General features: G+C 37.2%; 1 protein-coding gene across 6 annotated transcripts in view; it reads left to right on the forward strand.

Annotated features, from left to right (window-relative positions):
* LOC149543414 (uncharacterized) overlaps positions 1-26,310 on the forward strand; it is a 198,315-nt gene that overhangs the window by 71,012 nt on the left and 100,993 nt on the right. The window contains exon 4 of one of the 6 annotated variants that reach the window (XM_089798203.1): positions 7,984-8,107. The exons of the other annotated variants lie outside the window; for them this stretch is intronic. Within the exon in view, the coding sequence (XP_089654329.1) occupies positions 8,004-8,107 (104 nt within the window). The 5' untranslated portion in view covers positions 7,984-8,003. The remainder of the gene's footprint in view (positions 1-7,983; positions 8,108-26,310) is intronic. 6 annotated transcript variants of the gene reach the window in all.

Genomic DNA, 26,310 nt, shown 5'->3' on the forward strand with positions numbered 1-26,310 from the left:
TCGGCACTTTGAGAAACTCAGAAGATCTGCTCAATAACTTATGTATCCAGGCTGATGATGACATTACCATTTGCATCCTTGATTGTTTTGGTCTAAGGATAGAAATGTTGGACGCATCCTAAGATGGATTTTGGTTCCAAGGCAGCCATAGGGAAAGTAGACACCAAATGAATGTTGCTTCTCTTGAGGCGTCTCATGTCTCTGTTTGAAGGAGTTTTAACCCTTTGTAAGAAATCATTCATGTCAACATGTCCAATCTTTGTGTCAGATACTTGATTCAGAGGAGATGAGACATGTGATGCAGTTGCATGAGCTAATTCCTTATCATATTGGTACTTCATCTTTCCTTTAGACTTTGTAGACTTAGGCATGTCTTGTGCTGTAGCATGAAAATTCCAAAGGGTGAATACATCATTGGAAGATATGGACTCCATGAAAATATTGGCAAAAATGGATCTGTAAAGAACAATGTGTATGGAGTATTGATTAAATACTCATGGAATCTATGCAATGAAATGAATGAGATACGAAAAGAACATTTAGAGGGTGAAAATGGGACTTAGGAAAATGGAAAGCATGTGGGTAAGGATAAGCTTTATGTGACTATTTCAGGAATGTAAGCTAGATGCATGAAGTAACATGCAAATGATAACTTTGGTATTTAAAGAGTGACCCTCTACCAAAGTTGGGTTCTTCGAATGTAATCACATGTAATCATGTAATTAGGTTCGGAGGATGGGATTACATGTAAGTAGGCATTAAGGTATTTGCATGTAAATGATGATGGAAGATGAGGTTAAATTTAAATATGTACAAATGATGAGATTACATGTAAATGTAGATGAAGGATGGAATTACATATAAATGAAATAAATGTATTTGTGTTTGTAAGAAGATGGATGCAATGTGCTTTGGCATGTGTTGGTGGACTATGGAATGATGTGATGCCATTTGCATGAAAAAATGGCAAGTGGAATGGTGAAGAACACTTGCGTTCTTGGCAAAGAACCTTAGCCTTTTCGAAAGAGGAAAACAAAACAGCAAGCACACAACAAACAAAACTATGCACAAAACAAAAACATACCTTTGGTTTTTGAGTCAAACATGACAAATACCAAGTTGCTTTCCTACGCAAATTTGAAATTGGAATTTGGGGAAATTTTCAGCACGTGAAAATGAAAGTTTTTATCATATTTAAAGAAAATTTGCATAATACGTGGCATATTTTTGGACAAATGTACAAGGATGAACCAAAATATTCAATGAAATAGTGAAGGTTTGAATACTTCAACTTTCTTGGTGATCAAAGAGCCAAATATGGAAGATTAAGTAGGTTTGAAAGAATGTTTTTCCTCCAAATTCAAATCTTCAAACAACTTCTTGACTTTTTCAATACTTGCAAATGATGGATTTGAATGAGCAATAGATGAGGCGTTTTTGGATGGAGATAACAAAAACGTTTTCTTTAATTCTAAAAAGTGCAAGACATTTTTTCAAATATCATGTTCTTGAGATGTTTTTGATAAAAAACATGGTCTCAAGATGCAATGACATGAAATGTTTTTGGCAATGGATGGTAAAAACTTGATTCCCCAAGGTATAAACATGCATCAAAACCCCAAAATGCCTTCCATCTATCCAAAAACGTGATCTCTAAATATCATTTTTGGGCGTTTTTGGACAAAACGTGCCCTTGGTTTGCTTTGAAAAGACTCAATTTGGCAAGAGATGTTAACGCCAAAGGTATGAATATGCAAGGAAACTTCAAAACGCCTTCATGTAGATCGATTTCATGGATTAGAATGAAGAGAAAATCTGGACATGATCATAAAAACGTACCCTTGGATTGCATGAACATGGACGTTTTTGCTCTCCTATGCAAAATCGTGGTCTCAAGATCGATTTGCATGGATGGGAAAACCCAAACACACTCTATTAGAGGCTTTGCATGTTTTAAAATGCAAGTCTTTTTGCTCCTCTATGCAAATCGTGCTGTCCAGGTTGTTTTACATGTTTTGAAAACTTGCTTTTGGAGGTTGAGAGAACAAATCACACTCTCTAGGGCCATTTTCAAGTTTTAAAATATGCAATATGTAATATGCATCGAGCAAATTTGACCTTGGAAGCAAAATACACTCTCTATGTATTTACATGAGACAATTAACATGTAAAAGACCAAGTTCATGCAAATCACATTCTTGGAGGTCTATTACATGTTTTAGAAACATGTTTAAAGTGTTTAAAGTGCCTTTCTAGTGCAAATCTCACTCTTGGAGGCTCTTTACATGTAAATGTGTAATTGGGTTGAAAGTTGCATTTGCACAACTTAAATGATCAATTAAGCACATGGTTAATTGATTTTTGATCAACAATAAGATTTACACAGTATAATAAATAATAAATATATTAGGTGCAAATATTAATCAAAAAACAATATTTAACTTAGATGTTTTGAAATAAAACATAAAGTAACTCAAAAATAAAGCAAACTATATAGTTTAATTTTTCACTTAAGTGGAAAATTAAAAAACAACTCAACTTGAAAATATAGCATAAAGTAACTTAAAAATATAACATAAAATGAATTTATGTTATATTTTTCAAAAAGTGAATGTTAACATTAAAATATAACATGATATTTTACATTATGCAATTGCATTTGGAGAGTTCGCCTTTTGGGCACTTAAATGGTCATATTTTTTGACCGCCAAGCCCAATTAAGCCCTAAGATACACCGAATTGAAGGGAAAACCGAAAGCAAGGGATTGAACAAAGCCAAAAGACCATGAACAAACAAACACATACTCAAAAACGCAAAAAGGGACATTGAAGGCTTAAAAAACCAAGCACAGGCTTATAAAAAAGAAAAACAAAAAGGACTTGACGAAAGCCTTTAGTAAAAGGATTCATTATTCCAATTGGGGTTGATCAATTGATCAATATTATCCAATTAAATAATGAACTTATCATAGAGAAATGCAAAACTAAGTTAAAAAGTTTTGGACTGCTACCAACATTTTCTGGTGACAAAATGCAAGACAACAACTGACTCCGTCTTGGGAATGTTAGTCATTTGTTTTTGGAAACAAAAAGTGACATAGAATCTAGTTCTCTAAGTGCCTTCGTCCACTCCATTGGGTTATAGAGTTAGGCAACTAACAAAAATAAAGCTAAATATAAAGGACCCTATGAATCAAAAAACATAAAACTATGTACAAGGGTTACTTATCTGGTAATCACTAGAAGTAATGTTTTAGATGTTGTCCACTGTAAGGCAGTGGCATTGGTGTTCCATGACGATATGCAAGACAAAAACTGTATTCCCTTGCAATTTGATGAATTGTAAAAGGTTCTCGCCATAGAGAATCAAAATTTCCATGCATTCCTTTTGGTTCTCGCCTTTTGTCCTAGAGTAGGAAAGATCATCAATTTGAAATTCTCTGTATTTGGCCTTTTTTTCAAAAATAATTTTGACTTGTTGATGGTGAGCAGCAAGTTTATCAACCACCTCTTTTCTTTGCTCCTCCAATTGTTGAAGAAACATAATTCTCTTATCTAGAGCATCTTAATAAGTTTTGTCTTCGATGGTTTGTATCAGCTTAAGAGCAGGAAGCTCTAAAGTTATTTGAATCTCAGTAGTGATCTCATATAGAAACTCAAAAGGTGACATTCCAATTGCCCGCTTTAGAGTAATTTTGTCAACCCAAAAAGCATCAAACAACGCCTTGTGCTAGGTTCTTTGATTTGATTCAATCAACTTCCGCATGATGGTCACTATATTCTTATTGTTTGATTCTGCTTGACGCGGGTAATAATTTGATGCATGTGCCAAAGTTATCCCATAATTGAAACAAAAACCACTCCCTTTCTTAGAAGAGCAGATAGCTGCATTATTTGGGACAACTTTATTTGGAACACTATAACGTGAAATGATGTTCAGTTTCAAGAAATCACAAATTATTTCTGATGTAGAGCCTTTCACAGAAATTGCTTCTACCCACTTGGTAAAGTAGTCATTTGCCGCTAGGATGTGAGTATGACCCTTGCTTGAAGGTGGATTGATAGTACCAATGAATCGACTCCCCATTGTTTCAAAGGTTCGTCGATCTCCATTGTCTTTAATGGCAAAGCAACAAGCTTTTGTGTACCTACGAATTGTTGACACAATTCACATTTTCTTACCCATTGATATGCATCTTGAAAAAGTGTAAGCCAATAGTATTTTTCTCTCAAAATTTTATGTGCAGTGATAGGTGGTGAAAACTATCCATCGCAAGCTTGATTATGAAAAGAATCCAAAGTCCACACCTGTTGACTTTTTTCCACACATTGGAGAAAAGTTCCATCCATTTTATGCTTGTATAGACCATTGTCCCATAAGATGAAGCTAGAAGCTTTCAACTTGAGAGTACTCCATTCCTTATATGTCAAATGTGAGGGGCATTCTCCATAACTTAGATAGTATGCCATATTAGAGTACCAATCATTTCCAGTGCTGACAAACAAAATAGTAGGAAGAGAAGAGGAATTCTCATCGTCCACTTACAAAAATTCATTTTCAGACATAAGCTGAAAAAGTCCTTTGCTGTGAACTAGCTTGGTCGGTCGTATCTCCATATCATATTCTTGGATCTTGGCAATCCAGTTTCCTCTTTTTGTACCAAACTCTTGTTGTGTCAAGATAGTCTTGACAATAGTATCTAGAACCAGAGCTATAATATGAGAGTTCAGTGTGTAGAATCTGAAATGCTTCATTGCTTTGACAACAACATAAGCATGCTTCTCCATCTGATTGTATTTTAACTCATAAGCCTTCAGAGGGCAACTCATGAATGAAATAGGTGATTCAATGCCTTCATTTTTTGCAGATGAAGTATGCTTAGAAGCATAACTATACATGACGAAGCTTTTCATGTAATCAAGACATAGTAGCACGGGTGCGTGTGCTATTGCATCTTTGATTTCGGTGAATGCTTTCCTCCCTTCATGATTCTAGTGGAAAGCATCTTTCCCTTTCATCATATCAACAATGTGACAAGTCTTTTCATCAAAGTCTGGTAGAAACCTTCTCAAGAAATTCACCTTTCCAAAGAAAGAATGAACTAGTGTTTTGTTTGATGGTAAAGATAAGATTTGAATTGCTTGCACCTTCTCTGTATCGATTTTAATACCTTCTTTGGACACAATGTGTCCCAACAGCTTGCCTTTCATTAAACGAAAAACTGATTTCTTGGTATTTAGTGATATGCCATGTTGTGTGCATCTCTCCAAGACTTGTCGGAGATGAAAGAAATGATCTTGACGTGCTTTGGAGAAAACAGTCAAATCATCCAGGTATACAACGATGCTTTCATTGATGATACCATCAAAAGCAAGGTCCATTGCTCGCTGGAAAGTTGAAAAAGTCCAAAAGGCATCCGCCGATATGCAAATGTTCCACATGAGGTAGTGAATGCTATCTTATACTGATCATACTCACGAACTTCAATTTGATTGTAGCCCGAGAAACCATCAAGCATAGATAACATCTCTAAACGAGCAACAACTTGTAATACTTGGTCCATGACCGATAGTGCATAATTATGCTTGAGAGATAACTGATCGAGATTTTGAAAATCCACACATGCAAATTTTTCCATTCTTCTTTCTGACAACTATGTTAGCTACCCATGATGAATGATGGATAGGAAAGATAATAATTGCTTCCAATATCTTTTGAATTTGGGCGAGAATGGTACTCAAAATATTGGGATTGTATTGCCTCTGCTTCTGGCAGAAAGGAATTGTGCCAAACTTAAGATGGATATCATGCTGGACTTCCTTAGAACAAAAAGACTTCAGATATTCGTAAGAGTAAGCCAAAACATCCTTGTATTCACGAAGCAAAGTGATGAACTTTTCCTTTTCTTTGTTTGTACACCAGCTACTAGAGTTAACCATGTTAGGATTGTTTTTAGTTCCAATGTTGTATTTCTTATATTGTCCCAAAGAACTTGCCCTCGTCTTCTGCTGCTTTTTGACATACCTATCATGCTTGTCAAACAACTTCTCCAAAGAAATCGAACTCTTGGGGATCTTGTTTCCTTTCAATGGAATAACCTCCTGACCAATTTTAGGATCTTTATTAGAGATAACCTCATTGGGCGCATTTTTGCTTCCTTTAAAGTAAATATCGTCAAAACCTTCCTTAGATTCAAGGAAATTGATGATATGAATATCATCATTAAAAACTTGCCAGTGCTCACAATTGTCTGGGATACTTGGTCAATAAACCAACTTTATCTCATATATGCCATCTTCAAAATCTTGGTGAGGAATGAGTAGAGTAGCCGAAACAACAAGTAATCAGCCCTATCATTAAGCTCTCGAGGAGTTACTAAGATATTGAAAGCATCAAATGTCTTGATGAAATCCCAGATAAATCACGATAATGTCTAAGTTGATCATTTCTGGCTTGATACTGACCTTTGACTTGACATACTACTATTTCAACATCTCCTTTGACATGTAGATTCGGGATTCCTTTGATTTGCGCCATATTCAAACCCAATATCAAAGCCTCATATTCAGCTATGCTATTGGTATTAGGGAATTGTAACTTGTAAGAATAAAGGAAAGATTCCCCATTCTACTGAGTGATACTTTCTTTTCTTGGTATAAATTTGCATTCACTTTCGACAGGTTGGAAGGGTCACCGGTTTTGATACCACTGTAATATACCAAATTGCTTGCATTAAGAAAACACCCTTAAGGCTCTGTCAGATGGCGTTGTACGATCTGTATGTGATATCCCAAATTCATATGGAGACTAAGGTTGTACAATAAGAGTAGAGTTTGTTCTATGGAGAGCAAGACAAAGACTGTATAGTGATCGAGTATGATGGGCGTACGACACAATGATAACGATAGTGGGTTGTGATGGATGATGGAGGGGAGGCACAATGGAGACAAACAATCCGTAGGAAGAGGGCGGAAACCATATGGTGGGAGTGAGAGTATTACCATACGAAAGGCTAGTAGACCGTACAGTGATGGAGAGGTGAGTAGGCCTTTAGGTAAAGTCGAAGCTTCTACAAAGAAGTAAATTGCAAGCACCATGTAGAATGGATACATTCTTCCTTGGAGTATTCACAAATATATATTTCCTCAGTACAATCCAGCTATTGAATACAATAAGTACACTGAGAGATAATCATTTAATATGATCCCACACGATATAGAGGAAAGACATGCAATTTATCGCTTAAATAGAAAATACATTCGTTGACAAGGATGGCGCTTAGATTTGCCAGATCCGAGAAAAGTAAAATCAAGCAGAGTAGGGTAGGCCCAAAACCCTATCGAAACTACACAAGCCAAATAGGGATGACTTTTCACTTCTGAAACGACGAGATAATGAACTCAATTTGCAATACAAAATAAAATTATATGCATGCCAACAACAACCAACTCGACAAACATATATATCTTGTCAGAGGTAAACTCTTGAGGGAGAAAATAATGTGTCGACACATGACATGACTAACACCTATGGAAAATAAAAATAAAAATTGTCCCTAAGATATACTAATTCTATTGGGTTCTACACACAAATTTAATATCTTAATTTTATTTTATGACGAGGATATTATATTTGTTTATTATTTTATATATGTAGAAAATAAAATTTAATAATATATATGTAATTTGTAAAATTTTAAAAACTAAAAAGTGTGTTTATATTTATATTTTTTATTTAGATCTATATAAAATATAAGTATTTAAAACTAAAATTATGCAATTTTATATTATATAACTTGTATGTAAATTTTGATTTATATTTTTAAAATTAAATCTGAAATATATTGATCACATTTTATATCAGACAAGTATTTGGTGACTCCCTTCTTTAAAAGTATGAAATAATTTGATCTTAGTTAGTATATAATATATATTTTATTGCAAACTTATCTAATTCCTTATTCCTTATTCTTGGACTTGTAGACTTCTAGTCATTGTAGAAAATGGTTGGTGGCAGAAAGAGCCCTGGTGCTCAACTTAAATTGCTAGGCATTGCATGGAACAAAGAGATGCATGCAAAGACAAGGGTGGCAATTGCAAGATTTTGGTACGACAACGATATTCCCTTCAATGCTTTGTGTAGTTCATAGTGGGATCAATTGTTTATCGTGATTTTCATGTTTGGTAAGGGGTTGAAGCCCCCAACTCGTTATGAGGTCAGTAGATTGTTCCTATAGGATGATGTACAAAATATTCATCAACTTGTGGAAGAGAAAAGAAGAGTTTGGGAACAGAGAGGCTACACTCTTATATCTGATGGGTTGATAGATGGCAGGAATATGACACTCATCATCTTTCTAGTTGCTTAAGGGGGACAATTAGTATTTGTAAAATCAGTTAATGCCTCTGATCAAGTGAAAAATGAAGAGACTTTGTGCAACATGTTGGATGAGGTGGTGGAAGTGTGTAATGACCCTGCTCAAATCTGATTTAAAAATTTTGATTTTTGGCCTTGGAAATTTTGTCGAACACTTCACATACAAGGGTCATATGACTGATATAACATTTCAGTTTTCTTTAATGACTCTTTTCTTCAATTAACATCAATGAGAATGCTTGCAAGAAGACTCAAAATTGACTAAACAATGACCCTAACATGAATGTGCAACTTATTTTGACAATATTCAATGCATATATGTGACTGAAACTACTTGCAATATGCAGCTACAGCAACTAGTAATTATGACAAACACTTTGGATGCAACCTAAGATGGCATTGATGCACTTATAGCCAAGTGGCATTAATAAAAACACTGGGTATGCAAAATTATAACATTATTTATGCCAAAAAGAGAACTTACAGCCAATTGACATTTTGTCAAACAATTGGCATGCAAACTAATAAGCTGATCATGAAACTCTAGGTTGGCAATATAGATAGTCTAAAAATTACAATACTCTTTCACTTGCAAAATCCTAGCCTTCCTTTGATACCAATAATGCCAAATGGCAAACAAAGACAAGTACAATATAAAATAGTAAAGTGCTGAAGTTATATTTTTGTACTCAGCTGAAAACATACATTTCTCAAAAAATATGCCAAATGCCAAATGAGAAGTGAAGAACCTGATTGTAGATGGCTGTAATAATTTTTACCAATCCTGAAGATGCCAACACCCCAGCCAAAGTCACCCCAAATCTGAAAATGTACTTCCTTGCAAATTATCGAAAATGTCTAGGAGTTTTGAAAATTCCTTAAAAATAAATCATGGCATTTTGGAACTCCAAAATGCACCTATCTTTATCTCCTCGACGATAGAAATCTGATGCAAAAATACCTAGAATGATATGTTGAGTAATGAGAAAGATATGAACAAAAATGTCGTTCCAAAGCCCTATCCTGAAATTTTGAAAATTGGATCAGGCTTGTAGCAAAAACGAACCAGCAGCTATAAATCTTTCCTCCACCACAATCAAGCCTTCTAAAGATGTCCTGCAATCAATCCATGACTGAAAATGAATAGTCCTCAAAAAATGCCCTTCTGCTATAATTTCGGGTCTGCTAAAAGAAGCCTCCTAAAATTTCGAATCTGCTAAAAATAGCTTCCTATAATTTCGGACCTGCTAAAAACGACCTCCTATAATTTCAGCCTTGTTAAAAATGGCTTCCTATAATTTCGGACCTGCTAAAAATGACCTATAATTTCGGCCCTGCTAAAAATGCCTCTTGAAATGTTGGAATGCTGAAAATGGCCTTAGGTCCAATGATGCCCTAGCTGAAGTGACTATAGTATCACCTTCACATGTGCAACCCTTCAGAAGATATTCCACTTCCTCAATTATGCAAATCTAATGGAGACTCCATTCCCAAAGACCAATAGACTATTTGAAGACCAACTTGGCTCCACAATAGAGTATGTGACTGAATCACAATCCGATGTCAAGAGAGAAATACAAACTGGATGATCAAATGCAAGACCCATAGGGTCTATTTATTCACTTTTCAGTAGCTTCCTCTAGGAGTCACTTAAACATTCTAGAAGCATCCAAATATTCTTATGAAATAAAGTGCACTTATATAAATATTACTTTATAATAAAATGTGCATCTCAACATCAAATTATAAAACTAGGCCCGAATAAAGTAATTTTACTTTATAACAAATGTAGGCCCACATCACTAATCAACTGTAAGGACAAAATATTGCCAAATAGTCGCTGGTCGACTCTTTCCACATCACCACTAGTCTATGAGAGCCTGTGATAGACTGATCTTGCACGCTAAACGATGTCAGCCAAAATGGGGACATGACAGTTCGCCCTTCTTGAAATTGCTTGTCCCCAAGCAATGATTGAACAATAAACCAATCAACCCACTTGGATCCCAAATATAGTCATGTACTATACTGCTATCAATCAACACAGGCTCTTGCAATATCCTCTGCAATATAACCGAGAAGAATACATGAATTGTAATGTCCCTTCCATAGTCAGCTTGAAATATCAGGACATTTTTCCAGAGTTTCAATTACAAGATACTTCTTCCCATTTAAACTCTTTATTGACAATAAGTACCTTGATATTATGCAACAATTAGCTAGCCCATAATACTTTATTTGTATAGGCCTATCTACCAATGTTATATCCGTTTCTTATTTCTAGCCCTCATAGCCTTTAAACCATTGTTCACTTCTACTTGTTTCCAATTCAATTGTCAAGGACAATCTTCATCTTCTCTTCTACTTTGGATTGTTATATGAACTTAAATATTCTCTATGTGATCGCTTACTAGATGACCCCTGACTGATCTATCCTTCTTGGTTATAGGGCAATTCATAAGAATTAATTATTGGTAAACTGGTTATGATACTTGTGAGGCTTCTAGTGTTTATTATCACTGAAATCTTTTCCCTTTGATTTTACATTCATGGATTGTCCTGTATGTTGCCGTCTTTATTTTGTATATTCAATCACATCAAATAAACTCAGCTTCCAGTAAATAACGGGTTATATTGGAAAGTTGGCCCTATTCTTAGAGATATTGGATTTGCTTGTCTATAACTTCCCCAATCCCACGATAATGATTTGATTATTTGACTCTATTGCTCCCAACGTACATGTTGTGATGTTTATTCTCTAAATTTCTATTGATCTTTTATTCACTGGATAGAGCTTGGATTCTCCAGATATTGATGTGTTGATTGGATTGTATCTCCCATTGATTGTATACGATTGGTTGACTTCAAGAATTTTATACCTTCGTACCAATTCCCTATTGGAATTTATTATCATTTCTTTTGCTTATTATCATTTGGTTAGTCAATCGTATTCTCTTTAATTGCCAGAAAAAAGCTTCATGTTGGATAATTATTACTCGTGAATAAAGGGGGAGTGACTCTTGTTCTGTAAGTCTTCGTTCTGTGAAGTGCTTGCATCCTTCATGCGGCTATGAAATATTATTGTTAAATAATACGAATGCCCGAGTATATAAATATTATAGAAAGACGGTTTTGGTGCACATTCAGAAAGATTTCATTTCTTGTGGAGTTTCTGCTCTATCGTTGAGTTGGATCCCCTCCCATTAGGTATCTATCTATTGTTATTCTCCATTTCGATATAACTCCGTATATATTCCCAAAGATTGTTCGATGGTTTTCCTACCATTATTCAATTGATTGTTTTGCGTTGGAGGGTCCTAGCCTCTTTTACTCTTCTCCTCCAAAGATGGTTTTCTCCACACTTTTTCAATATGCGTGATGCTCCCACTTCTCTACTATATAAATAACGAGATGGATAATGATATATCATTCGTTGTGACTATTCTCTATAGTCATATTATTATAATTAATATTTAACATGTATTAATCATATATTTAAATATTATGTGATGAAATAATTAACATTATTTTAATATTTCTTATACAAATATTATTTGTTCTATTTTTAATAACAATCTCTTTGTTATTATATTTAATATTATTATTATATAATAATATTAAATAAATCATTTTTATATGTATTAGTGCAATTAGAATTCTTTGTTATTTAATTAATAAACTATATATAGTTTATTATTTTATTTAGTTAATATTTTAATTTACTAAATAATTATTTATTATTATTGGGTTTTCTAAATATTTATTTTTTCATTTATTTAATTGTATATGAACTCTATTATTATTAAATCATTCTTGGAAATGGGGACATTACATGAATGAAGCGTGAATCACTGCTCAACTGAACTTCAAATCCACTACTGCCATAGTCAGGAACCCACGAAACACAAAATCCCAAAATATCAAAACCCAAGTAGAGTGGACATCCCAAATTGCCAACATAGTAAATACCATCGACACATCCCACTGGCCTATGCGGGATGTACAATCCAACTCTGATGGACACTCCCAAATGAAATTGTACCAAGTACGGAGAATCCACACACTATGCACCTGTGCACCTACTGCAATCAGCACAACTCTGCAAATCACCAACCATTGTCTCATAACCATAACTCCCATGCACCGCTGATGGTGAGTAGACATCACAAGATAAACAACAAGAAATAGAACCCAAACCAAGTCTGCCTGCCATCAACTCCTCAACACAAGGATCAAATGCAAACTGATGTACATACCCTGCAGTATACTGCTGATAAAAAGAACCAGCCTAAGTTGACAACTTGCCATGCACAGGTGATGCAACCCACTGCAACTGATCGCCAAGTCAGGAGATGACAATGCCAAAGGAGTAGAATCAATAACAACCACTGAAGCATCACTCCCAAACTCCTGCTCTGAGCCATGTACTGTCAAGTTGTCAACCGCAGAACCTATCGCCATGTCATGCCCATCACAACTCTCATCCTGTGGCATCAAATCGTCCAATAATTGATGACAAGCACTAGGAACCAAAATACATCTCCGTATCATCATCTCATCAACATGGTTATCAAAGGTAAATTGATGAGCATACCTCACAGTGTAAAGCCGGTAGAATGTGCCAATCTCAGTCAGTGGCTCAGATTGCAATCTAGATGAAACTATCTGCAACCGATCACTAACCAAGCTGGAAATGACTACTACCTCCGTAGACATCGCCAAGGGAGTAGTATCACTAGCAAGAACCATGCCAATTGCTGGCATGATCTCTGACACAACATCCCTAGTCTCCATGCCATTAGCAGTAGATGCTATCACCATGCAAGGCATACCACAACAATCTGCTGCAGCACCCAACTCAACTAAACCTAACTCTAGTGGAAATGAACCCGATATGCCAATGCTAGTATCAAGGATGGATGCATCCCCATCTCCACTGTCTCTGACAATCTCGACCATGGACATCCTCGGATCACCAGACACCACAACCTGTGACTGTACAAAATCTGGTAAAGACTGCAGTCGCTCTAACTCCATGATCACCTCAGCCAAATGAAACTGTGAGTCCTTGAAAGCCAGTTGTGTACTCTCAAGAATCTCAGAAGTCACCTCAAGCTGCCGAGTAAGCTCACCCACCTCATCTTCCTTGGCCAATAATGCATCATATGCTGTAATCCCCCACTCCATAAAATAATCTCTGTGGGCTACCAACTGCATATAATTCCGTCTCAGAATCCGGATAGCCTCCCATAAAGAGTGGATCTCTGTCAAGGAAAGATAATTGCCTCCTTGCTCATCACTAGTAGGAGAACCCCATCCATAAACTGCTAACAACAGATGAGCAGCATCGAAATGCTGGCAAGCGATAGGAATGTCTCACTCACTAACTCTCAGCTTACTAGACACATGATGGCGCTAACTAGACTGTCTCCTACAAACCTCCTTTGATGCACTTTCCAAAGGAGTATCCTCAAAGTTATTGGTCTCTAGAGTATCAACATTCACATCCAGCGAATCAACTCCAAAGCTCATATCAACATACAAAGTATCAAAAACTGTAGCACTGTTGTCCAACTCCTTTGTACCAAAAGAAGCTGCCGAGGAAACTAAGTCCCCAAAATTGTCCACCGCATCCTCCTAGATGTCATCAATGCCAATATGATCCTGGGACTCATCTGTAAACACTGCCAAATATGAAAGATCATCAATACATTCCAACAAGAATGGTCGACTGGATATATGATCAAAGTTGAACACTGGTGTATAAAAACTAATACCAACATCGAACAAGCTACTGGTACAAGAAAGGACAACACCGTGCAATCTGCTAATCAAATCCATGATAGCACCCAAACAAACACTGCTACCACAAAGTGATAAAGATCTCCAGTCAACTGAATCCCAAACGCCAATATAACAATCTCGAGTCCATATCCGTAAACTAGAATCAGCTGGTAACTCAAGCAAACTCCTCACCTGAGTAATATGACTAATACCAACTCCACATACCTGTCTGACACTGTCCCGGTATCCTGGATGTGAATGCAAGATGAACTCACAACATTATCAACGACCACATATGATCTGCCTGCCGTAGACAGCTGAGTATCAGGTGTGCAAGATGGAACTAAACTCAACTCCACGCCATGCTCATCCCCATGTCTTTCCAAGTCCTGTAATGCCAATGGAGTATTCACCAAGGAAGCTCAAGTGTCCTCAAGCTCGCGAGAAAGCCTGTCAACTTCCTCCTCCTTCCTCCTCAAGGCATTTGAATAGTCTTCGGCAAGGCTAAGAAGATGGTCACGATCTGATAGAAGATGTAAATAACTCAACTTCATCATTCTCATTCCTTCCCTAATCACTTGTAAGTCAATACAAGAAGACTCTGCCTGAACTCCCTTTTGTCTGCCCTGTAACTGAATCCTTCGGATGTGATCCTCTATCATATGTCGCATCCTGTCATGATGAGATAATGAAGTCACAATACTATCTTCGCTCACCTTCAGCTGGCTAGACAAATCATGCGAAGTACTACCACCTTAACCTCATGTGACGAAGCATCCAAATGTGCTTGGTACTCCCTCTCAGCAAAGTCATGAATACTCAATGTCTGCTCATCTCTATTAGGTATCTCACCATCGTGCACAACAACATCCTCGAAATCATCATCTGAACCCCCTACACCGTAGTCACTGCCTGTCGTAACTAAACCATCCTGAGTACTTGTGACATCACCCTCTGGCGACCTGTATACGACTGTCTCAATTTGAGTGTCAAGTTGACCGTTACTATCAATCTGCATAATATCCTTTACCACTACCTCTTGTGGCAGAGTAGAATTTGAGACCTCTGCCTGGCTGTAAGCTAGTTTCTCGAACTCCTCATGCAAGTTCTTGGTAATTGTGTCATCTGCCCCGTGAGAAGATTTGCCAAATAGAAATCCAGTCAACTTATCCACCTTAGCTGGGTCGGACAGCATGTCATTCATAATACAGTGGTGCTTAACCAACTGTTCAGACATGTCATGGCTTATTTTCCCAAGTTCATCTCGAATGTCTAAATAACCATCCTTTCTGCTGTCTGACTCTGGATCTTCTTACTTTGTCTATCAACTGTCCAAGATCATGTCCTCTGAGACTCTGTACTATACCTGTCCATTTTGGATAAAGTAGAGTGCTGATCACTCATACAAGACGACTCTTACCTAACATGATGGTAAGAAAATCGCTCTGATACCACTGTAATGACCCTACTCAAATCTGATTTAAAACTTTTGATTTTTGGCTTTGGAAATTTTGTCGAACACTTCACATACAAGGGTCATATGACTGATATAACATTTCAGTTTGCTTTAATGACTCTTTTCTTCAATTAACATCAATGAGAATGCTTGCAAGAAGACTCAAAATTGACTAAACAATGACCTTAACATGAATGTGCAACTTATTTTGACAATATTCAATGCATATATGTGACTGAAACTACTTGCAATATGCAGCTACATCAACTAGTAATTATGACAAACACTTTGGATGCAACCTAAGATGGCATTGATGCACTTATAGCCAAGTGGCATTAATACAAACACTGGGTATGCAAAATTATAACATTATTTATGCCAAAAAGAGAACCTACAGCCAATTGACATTTTGTCAAACAATTGGTATGCAAACTAATGAGTTGATCATGAAACCCTAGGTTGGCAATATAAATAGTCTAAAAATTACAATACTCTTTCACTTGCAAAATCCTAGCCTTCCTTTGATTTCAATAATGCCAAATGGCAAACAAAGACAAGTACAATATAAAATAGTAAAGTGTTGAAGTTATATTTTTGTACTCAACTGAAAACATACATTTCTCAAAAAATATGCCAAATGCCAAATGAGAAGTGAAGAACCTGATTGTAGATGGCTGTAATAATTTTTACCAATCCTGAAGATGCCAACACCCCAGCCAAAGTCACCCCAAATCTGAAAATGTACTTCCTTGCAAATTATCGAAAATGTCTAGGAGTTTTGAAAATTCCTTAAAAATAAATCATGGCATTTTGGAACTCCAAAATGCACCTATCTTTATCTCCTCGACGATAGAAATCCAATGCAAAAATACTCATAATGATATATTGAGCAATGAGGAAGATATGAACAAAAATGTGGTTCCAAAGCCCTATCGTGAAATTTTGAAAATTGGATCAGACTTGTAGCAAAAAACGAACCAGCAGCAATAAATCTTTCCTCCACCACAATTAAGCCTTCTAAAGATGTTCTGCAATCAATCCATGACTGAAAATGAATAGTCCTCAAAAAATGCCCTCCTGCTATAATTTCAGGTCTGCTGAAAGAAGCCTCCTAAAATTTCGGATTTGCTAAAAATGACTTTCTATAATTTTGGACCTGCTAAAAACGACCTCCTATAATTTCGGCCCTGCTAAAAATGGCTTCCCATAATTTCGAACCTGCTAAAAAAGGCCTCCTATAATTTCGGCCCTGCTAAAAATGCCTCCTGAAATGCTGAAATGCTGAAAATGGCCTTAGGCCCAATGATGCTCTACCTGAAGTGACTATAGTATCACCTCCAAATGTGCAACCCTTCAGAAGATATTCCACTTCCTCAGTTATGCAAATCTAAGGGAGACTATGTTCCCAAAGACCAATAGACTATCTGAAGACCAACTTGGCTCCACAATAGATTATGTGACTGAATCACAATCTGATGTCAAGAGAGAAATACAAACTGGATGATCAAATGCAAGACCCATAGGGTCTGTTTATTCACTTTTCAGTAGCTTCCTCTAGAAGTCACTTAAACATTCTAGAAGCATCCAAATATTCTTATGAAATAAAGTGCACTTATATAAATTATTACTTTATAATAAAAAGTGCATCTCAACATCAAATTATAAAATTGGGCCCGAATAAAGTAGCTTTACTTTATAACAAACGTAGGCTCAAATCACTAATCAATTGTAAGGACAAAATATTGCCAAATAGTCGTTGGTTGACTCTCTCCACATCACGACCAGTCTACAAGAGCCTGTGATAGACTGATACGGCATGCTAAACGATGTCAGCCAAAATGGGGACATGACAAAGTGGGAGTGACTAATGTCATCCAAATTGACTGATAATGCAATTGTATGTGTGGTAGTTGGTAGAATGTGATGGATAGGCATCCCATTTTATATTGGAGTCCTAATGCTGCCCTGTGTCTTGACTTGCTCCTTGAGGACCTAGGGAAACTAAGTTGGGTGGAGAAAGTGGTTGAAGAAGGAAGGAATATCACAAAATACATCTACAACCACACATGGTTTCTGAGTGTTATGAGAGAGCACATTGATGGTAGGGATCTTCTGATCGAGGGTCATACACATTGCCACTAATTTCCTCACCTTGTAGAGGATATTGGACACATTGGCCAACTTGAGGTGGATATTTGTGAGTAAGAAATGGTTGGAGAATCCTCATGCCAAGAAGCCTGGAACATAGAAGGTTGTGAATGCTATGTTTTATATTTGATTGATGATTTATTATTTAATTTTCAAATATTGCTATTCGTTGATTTTTTTATAATGTTTTGTCCGGGTGTTAGAACTGTGTGTTAGAGTTCTATGAATGGTGGATGGGAATAAAAATCCTATGGGGTATCTATATGAGGCTTTGGATAGGGCCAAAGAGGTCATTCAACACGTGCATAAGTCAAATGAGATCAAATATAGACCCATATGAAACATAATCGATTGTAGGTGGAAGCGACAACTCCACCAACTTATTCATATATTTTCCTACTACTTGAACCCCAAGTTCTATTTCTCCAATACTTTTAGAGTAGATGCAGAGGTTCAAGTTGACTTGGACACATGTATTTAGAGATTGGTTGCTGATTTGGACCTTTGAGACCTCATACTTGATGAGTTACAAGGCTACAAGAGGGAAGAGGGGCCAGTGTTTTCTTTTCCCAATTGTAATTGTAGGAGATACTCCCAATAATCAGGTAAACAGGAGCATGTCTTTAGTTTTATTGGACCATTTTTTTATTCATTAAGTTTATTGAAATCTTCAACACATTATAAATTCTTTTTTTGTTGTATCCTTGCAAATTTGTTGTCGGAAGATTAATGGTGCCACAACACCTAATCTTCAAAAGCTTGCCATCTAAATATTATTGTAGTGTTGTAGTGCTTCTGGTTGCGAGAGAAACTAAAGTATTTTTGAGAACATACATACAACGAAGCACAATAGGTTGATCCAAAAGCGCTTGAATGACTTGGTTTATGTGCGGTACAACCTTTGGTTGCATGAAAAGGTGCAAGGGCAAGTTTCATATGAAGCATTTAACTTGGATGTGATTGATCCATATTCAACAAATTCGTTTGCTCCTCATGATGGTGATAATTTAGATGCACATGGGGATCTTCTATTGAATGATGAGTAGCTAGCTAAGTTTGAGATGGAGGCTGATGATTGGGATGCAAAAGTGGCAACATGCGAGGAGGAACATGAACTTGGTCATTCACTAGAGGCTTCTGTTGAGCCTGAGACACCTATTCAAGCACTTGTTGAGGATACTGCAACTACCTCAGCACCACCCATAAAGAAACATCAATATCTTCCGAGCTTTAGTCATAGACGCAATTTATGTTTTCTACTTCTAGTTTTCATTGATATTAGAACTTGAACTTATTATGTATTCAAAATTTGTAGTTTCATTGAGTTTTTTCTATATGTATCAAACTTTTTCAGATGTTGTACTTGTTTCTTGGTATATAATTCTATGCTAATCTACTAAGTTTTAGTTTCTATGTATTTAATTGAAAACTTTGATTAATATATGGTGTATCTGAAATCAGTATATGTTCTACGAATTCGGTGTGTATGTGTGGTTTTTAAGAATATTTTAAGAAATTGAATGTAATATCCCTTACTAATTCTAATTCCAATTTTATGATTTTTGACCTTATCAAACACTTTACCCAATGGGATATCTTGTAGATTGCTTCTAATATGCTTAACTTCAATTGGTAACAATAGAAATGCTTGCAAAAATCTTCAAAAACATCTCAACATTGTATTAGAATGAAAATGCAAATGGCTGATCACAATCATTGAGTGATGGCCAAGACTCTTGGCTTACAAAAGAATATTCTTTAGAAGCTCTCTCATACCAAGTTGACCTCCATGAAACCTGAACATAATTATACCTATGTGAAAGATTGAATATCTCTCACCCAAACAACTGCAACCCTTCGTAGGATCTTTCTCCACCTCAGTTATGCTTATCAATGAGAGTGATCATTCCCAATGACTAATGATGTGGCTTTGTAGAAACCCTTGGCTCCACAAAGGAACATATCAAAGCAATTGTCAAGAACTCGATGATCGAAATCTTAATTGCCACCCCCATATTCGTACATTTTCATCCTTTAAGAAGCTTCTAGGAACATTGAAGAGGTGGATCTTTCAAGAAGCTTCTAGAGATGTAGTGGTGGGTCCTTCAAGAAGCTTCTAGAAACATGAGGAGGCGGATCCTTCAAGAAGCTTCTAGAGACATGAGGAGGTGGGTACTTCAAGAAGCTTCTAAAAACATAAGGAGAAGCTTCTAGGAACATGAGGAGGTGGATCCTTCAAGAAGATTCTAGAAACATAAGAAGCTTTGACATGAAGAGGTGACTGTCCTTCAAGAAGCTTCTAGAAACATAAGGAGAGAGTTTCTAGGAACATGAGGAGGTGGATCCTTCTAGAGACATTTTATTTTGTTGTCTTAACAATAATTAAATATAAGGTTATCTTTTAATAATCATATAATAGATAACCTTATAATTAATTGATTTCTCCCTTGTTTCTCCTCTTACTACTTAGCCTTCTAAGAATGAAAGGCTAAGAACTCCACTAAGTGGCTAAAAAGATGGGGGCATTATATTGTATATTTTCAAACATTTGATAAAATTATCGATTTATTGCTGAATTTTTGGTGATTTTGAGATTTTCAGAATTTTTGGGTCATCCGGGATATTGCTGAGTCCAAGTTTTTAAAGTTTTGACTCAACAATAAATTTTAAAACATGAAAATCTGAAAAATCTAAAAATCAGCTATGTCTTACCTCACAATGGATTACCAATCATCATCAAGGATCTTTTTATTCGATGGTTTTTCCTTCAACAGTGTTTGCATTACACTATCTATTCCACTTTGAACTCACCACCATCATTTGTAGAGCATCATGCACCTCAATCATCCTCTAAGAAAATGAAGTAACCAACATATCTTGTTTATATAGGTTTAAAAAAATTCTTCTTTGAAAAACTTCTGAAGAGAGCAAGTGAAGTGTGGTGGTTGCAAATGAATATTTCATATTTCTAACTTTTATTAGCACTTCCTTTACCCAATCTAATTTTCATATGTACTTCAATGTATTGTTCAATGCATGAACACAAATGGAGTCCAAAATATGTGATTGTAAGCACTCTGCACCATCAAGCCAACCAATTTGCACATGTGATGAATCAATGATCACTTGAACAACATTTGAGACTTGAATCTCCTCTATGGCCTCTCTTAAAATGCCAAACTGTAATTTTGCATCCTTGGATTTCCTTGAACAATCAGCAGCCCTAAGAAAATAAGGGTCAATTGTACATGTGACTATTATGTTGATGAGTGGCTGATTTCTAATATCGGTTCACCCATCCATCAATAGAACAACTTGTCCTTACCCAAGTTTGCCTCATATCCTCCATCACCAAACTTACCTTAGAACTCACCTCACTATGCTTTGTCAAGGAGGGTAGTACGTAGTTTTATGATCTCCAAGATGTTCAAAGGAAAGACCAACATTGACTAAATGTTTGACCATTTTTTTTGAGGTAAGAAGAGCAGGTCACATGCAATGTGATGACACGAGTATAAAGAAAATTAGCAATGGAAGTCTCTATCGATTCCCGTGCCTGCATCTTGAACATATTTGAAACTGGCCCTGGCTGCCCACTATCGCTAGCCTTTCTCTGTCCTCTTTAGGCATCCACACTATGAGTAAAACTGCCATTACCTACATTAGATAGCAGAGGCTAATGAATAGACAGCTATGAGGGCTTATGCATTGGCATGAGCACACCATTACACTTGCTTTGTGCGTCCATATGCAATCTATAACTCTCTAACTTCTCATCCTCCTTTATATCTTTACAAGATTTGACTCCTGTGCGAAAAACTCCCAAGATTTAAGACCAAAACCCTCTAAAATTAGTGTTACATATATAACTTAATACGCCCTAGTCCCCCTTGAAATTTTCTTTTTGACATCTATTGGATGAGCAAGGCGAAGAACAAGATTTCTCAGGTTAAAAGGGCCATTAGTAGTCCTTCATGATAAAGGCTACTCAAACATTTTAGGTGCATATTGTGCTTCACCCCCAACACTAAACACTCCTAGCACGAATCTCAATTCCTTCTCATTCTTGGTTGCTACTGTCATTGCCCGTGTTGCTGCTGCTAATGTCTAATGTGTATAATGCAAGTTCATAATACTGAAATATAAAGAAAAAAAGTCAGATGTTTCTTCTGTAAACTTTAAAAAAAATTGTAAAAGAAAACCATAAATGAAACAGCCGACTTACCTTCAATGCTCCAACTCTAAATGCTCCTTGAAGCGGTACCATTGCCTCCTTTTTTTATCTACTTCAAAGCTTCAAACCCTGCTGCTTCTTTCCCCTTTTTGTCTCTCCTTGAAAATGACAATGAAATGAGAAAACATGGTTGCATTACCCATTTTGGGCAAGTTAGAAGTATGGGGGCACTTAAAACAATAACAATGTGTTTTAAAAATCTGTTTTATAAAAAAAATTGGCATTGATTTTTATTGAGAACAGGTGGTTGTCTTCACGACAGTCAAGGGGATGAAGTCAATAGCATCCCCAACTACCATAGATGTTTCCAATTTTCTTCACCTAATTGGTGATGGCTTGGAAATGTTTCATGTCATACTTAAAACAATAACAATGTGTTTTAAAAATCTGTTTTATAAAAAAAATTGGCATTGATTTTTATTGAGAATAGGTGGTTGTTGTTTACCGCATAAGGTAAGAAGTTAACACATGTATAATGCGATTCAATTCAGAACAGGTACTTTATTCATGTATGCACTTGCAGATTACAATCCGATTACAATGACTACAATTATCTATCGATTATATCTCCTCCTTCCAAAGTCCATCTTGGACGTGTACATATACCTTTCCGAAGGGGTGACTCAAGCGTCACGCGCTCGTTCGGATACTACTCTACCCGTCGGCTACACTATACATTTTACTGACAACATCATCCCCCCCCAAAAGAAAGGTCGTCTCCGGACGACAATTACAAAATATTTGAGACAAATTAACAACAAAATACATTAATTGACTAACTACAACAAGATAGATCTGTTTCTGTCGCATCACTTTCACATTCATCCTATGCCTGCACCAAACTGGTCTCCAACCCACGTTGCATCTGTAGCCTCTGCTAACACAATACTATATCCTTAGCTGACTTTGATAGCCACCCGTGCTGCTTTCTCTATTTCCAACTATTGGTTACACTGGGCCAAGTGTCGCTATACTGCCTTCAACTGGATGATCAGCTCCTCCCGAGCTCTCTACGCATCCACCAAGACAACCTCATGCCCAACACCTACTCCAAGTGCCTCCTCTGATACACAAACACTCATGCTTACAGCAGCAGCTCTAGGTCTCATCAACTGGTCACACTTCCCATGACTAATATCCGCAATGACTGGGGGTCTAGGGGGCAACGCCCCCAGCGAGGTCGAGGGGCAGTGCCCCTGCGGGGTCCTGGGGCAGTGCCCCAGGTGTGCTCCTTGTCGCAGTATAGGGCGGGGTCGAGGGGCAGCGCCCCTCGCCGCCAAGACCAAATTAGCACTCCGAAACCCACACAAAACTGCACGGAACACACCATTTCTGTCATTTTTTTCCGATTCCACACTCTTTCTGGCAACTGCTTATGTCTACCCTTCCCTTTGGCATCATGCATTACTCATTCCGAACTGTTTCAATCTGTCGTCGTTTTTTTTTTCGCTCTTCCACATCCTCTTTCCTGTAGACCTGCTTTGTGAATTGGCTACAACAATTCCTCTTCCTTTCCCGATACCCTTCGTACGGCTGTTCCAGCTTCTCCCTTGCCGTACGTTGTACGACCTTTTTCTTCCCTTTCCTCTGGTTGCCCAATCCGTACGGAAAGGCCGTACAGTCTTCTTACGCTATTCCTTGCTTGTGTTTTGGGCCGTACGGACATCAATGATTCATTGTGTTTCGACTTGCCTTAGGACCGTACGGTCTTTCTTTGTATCCTTCGCTATTCCACCGCGGTATGGTTTTTCCACTAGAAGTCGTATGGTCTATCTTCCGTACGGTACGGTATGGTCTAGTACAGTTTCATTTATAAACTAAACAAAAAACCTCAAGGCCGTATGGTCGCTACTCTTCACTGTACGATATCACAGTACGGGCTTATATCTCCAGCCTATGCGAGTTTTTCAGGCCATACGGTCATCCTTTTACAATGTGTTTTCTTTCAAGCCATACGGTCTTCCATTTAGCTCTCCTCTGTCTCTCTCAGGCCGTATGGTCTTCCATTTAGCTTCCTTGTGTCTCCAAGGGTTGTACGGTCTTTCATTTCACTCTTCTATGCTGGGTCTGATCGTATGGTCTTCTTTTATAGTCTCCTAGGGGCCGTACGGTCTTTTCTTAGTCTTCTCCAGGCATCAACAGCTGTACGGTCCTTTCTTTTCATAATTTACAACTTTATTACTTTAAGGTAGTAGAGTATTATATATATTTTTAACTTTGCATTACAAAGCTCGAGTCCGTATGGTCATAAAGGAAGGCCGTACTGTCATTAAGGACTCCTTTTTCAATTCTTTCTGAACTCATTTTATTAAAATTTCCTCCCTTTATTATCATTTTGTTATTTTGCTCCATTTTTTGCATACTTTTCATCTGATGATGTTTTCTATAGTCGTACTACAGGCTTTTGTTCCTCCAGAATTCCAATACATTTTATGTTTCATCTTTCATTTTATCACTTCATACTTTTACAGTGTATCACTTGATTTCAAAGTAACAAGAATCGGAATTGGATCGAAATCGGCAAGGCCGAATCAAATCGTGAATCGGCCATGAATTGGAATCGAATCGGCCATGAATCGGAAAATTAAAAAAACCCTTGAAATTTAGTGAGTAACTTATTTCATAAACCCTTTATCGCTGATTCGATTCACCGATTCACAAAAAATCGTTTGGCTTGAATCGAATCGCCGAATCGCGTGAATCGCATGAATCGCCGTGATTCTTGGAACTATGCTTGATTTTTTAACTAATTCGGCTTTAATATTATACATATGTACATTATTTACATTATTTACAGATATCTTTTCTTCGTTCATTCCCTTGCGCACAGAGGATCCTTCTTTTCCTTATATATTTTCAACTTTGATCCATTTACGGCATCTAGTATTTCTTTTCCGTCCGGTGTCCACAATTTAATTGCTCCATTATATCGAACTTCCCGTATCTTATACGGTCCAACTCATTTAACTTTAAATTTTTCAGGCCTTATTTCATTTCGTCCATTATACTTTAGTACTAACTGATCAGGTTGAAATCTGTTTAATTTTAAACATTTCTGATGCCATACCTTCCACCTATTTTGTGCAACTTCCACGGCCCATGCTGCATAGTTCTTATTCCTTCGGTACGGCCGCTTCCGTACAAATACCGCACCTTCGATTAATGGTATCCGATGGACACATAGTTCTGGTGGTACTTCTTTTAAGTCTTTATACGTCCAAGCTGCTGCCTTCAATATTGGGTTCCAATCATCTCCTACACAAATGTTCTTCGGATTTTCCTCATCACCCAAGTTCATTGTTTTCACTGTCAGCTTTTCATACTTTATTGGTTTATCTTTACTGAACGTATGGGTAGGTGTTTCATCCACCTGCGTTTCTCCCTCCTTCAGTTCACTGTACTCCTTTGAAAACTCATGGCCTTCTTTTCCTTCCTCGATACTCAAAATATTGCAGCTCGGAAAGACCTCATAATCTTCCATTTGCCAATGTAGCAATCCGTTTACTGAGTCTAGGTCGTCATCAGTTGACCCTCCTATTCTTAGCACGCCTTCATCATCTGGTTCCATCCTCTTTTTCCCTTCGTCATCACTCTCGCCACCGCCTTTTGAGTCCGACGACGCAGCTTCTTCTCCTACCATCTGTGTATGCAAATCAATTATAAATCTCCTACCTCCCTTCTCCATTGACAGGGTGTTCCTTTTCCAATCATGCTTTACCTTAGCTTGCACCAGCCACCCCCGTCCTAAGATGGCATCATACCCTCTTCTCTTTAATGGAATAACTACAAAATTCAGTAAAAATGGTTGTGTCCCAATTGTTACCGGCTGCGTCATTAGAGTGCCCAAGGGTTTTATCCCATGTTGATCTGCTGTAAGTAACTGAAAGGTGGGTGGCCATAGTGTTGGTTGTCCAAGTTTCTTCCAGATATCTTCCGGCATCACATTCACTCCCGATCCTCCGTCTACTATTGTATCCCTTAGCACCGTACCCAGAATGCCCATCTCCACCACTGCTAGGTGTCTACCTGTCGTAAGTGCTAATAACATCAGTTCTGTTGTTGTTGTTGTGGTTGTTTCCGTACTATCCTTTGCTTCCTCCGTTACTCTCGGGGACAGTGTCATATTTATAATAGTCGTACATAGTTGTGGCATGGTGAGAAGAAGATCATTTAATTTAATTGGCACTTCCATTTGCATTATTTGTTTCACCATGTCTTGTTCCGCCAAGTTTCTTTTCGAAGTTTCAGCAATGTCATTTACTTGTGACTTCTCCGCTCTCATCTGCTTCTCTATCTCTGTTCGGGCTTTTT

Source organism: Cupressus sempervirens, chromosome 8 (genome assembly GCF_028749045.1).
Source record: "Cupressus sempervirens isolate cs-2001-9-10 chromosome 8, ASM2874904v1, whole genome shotgun sequence".
Lineage (NCBI taxonomy): Eukaryota > Viridiplantae > Streptophyta > Pinopsida > Cupressales > Cupressaceae > Cupressus > Cupressus sempervirens.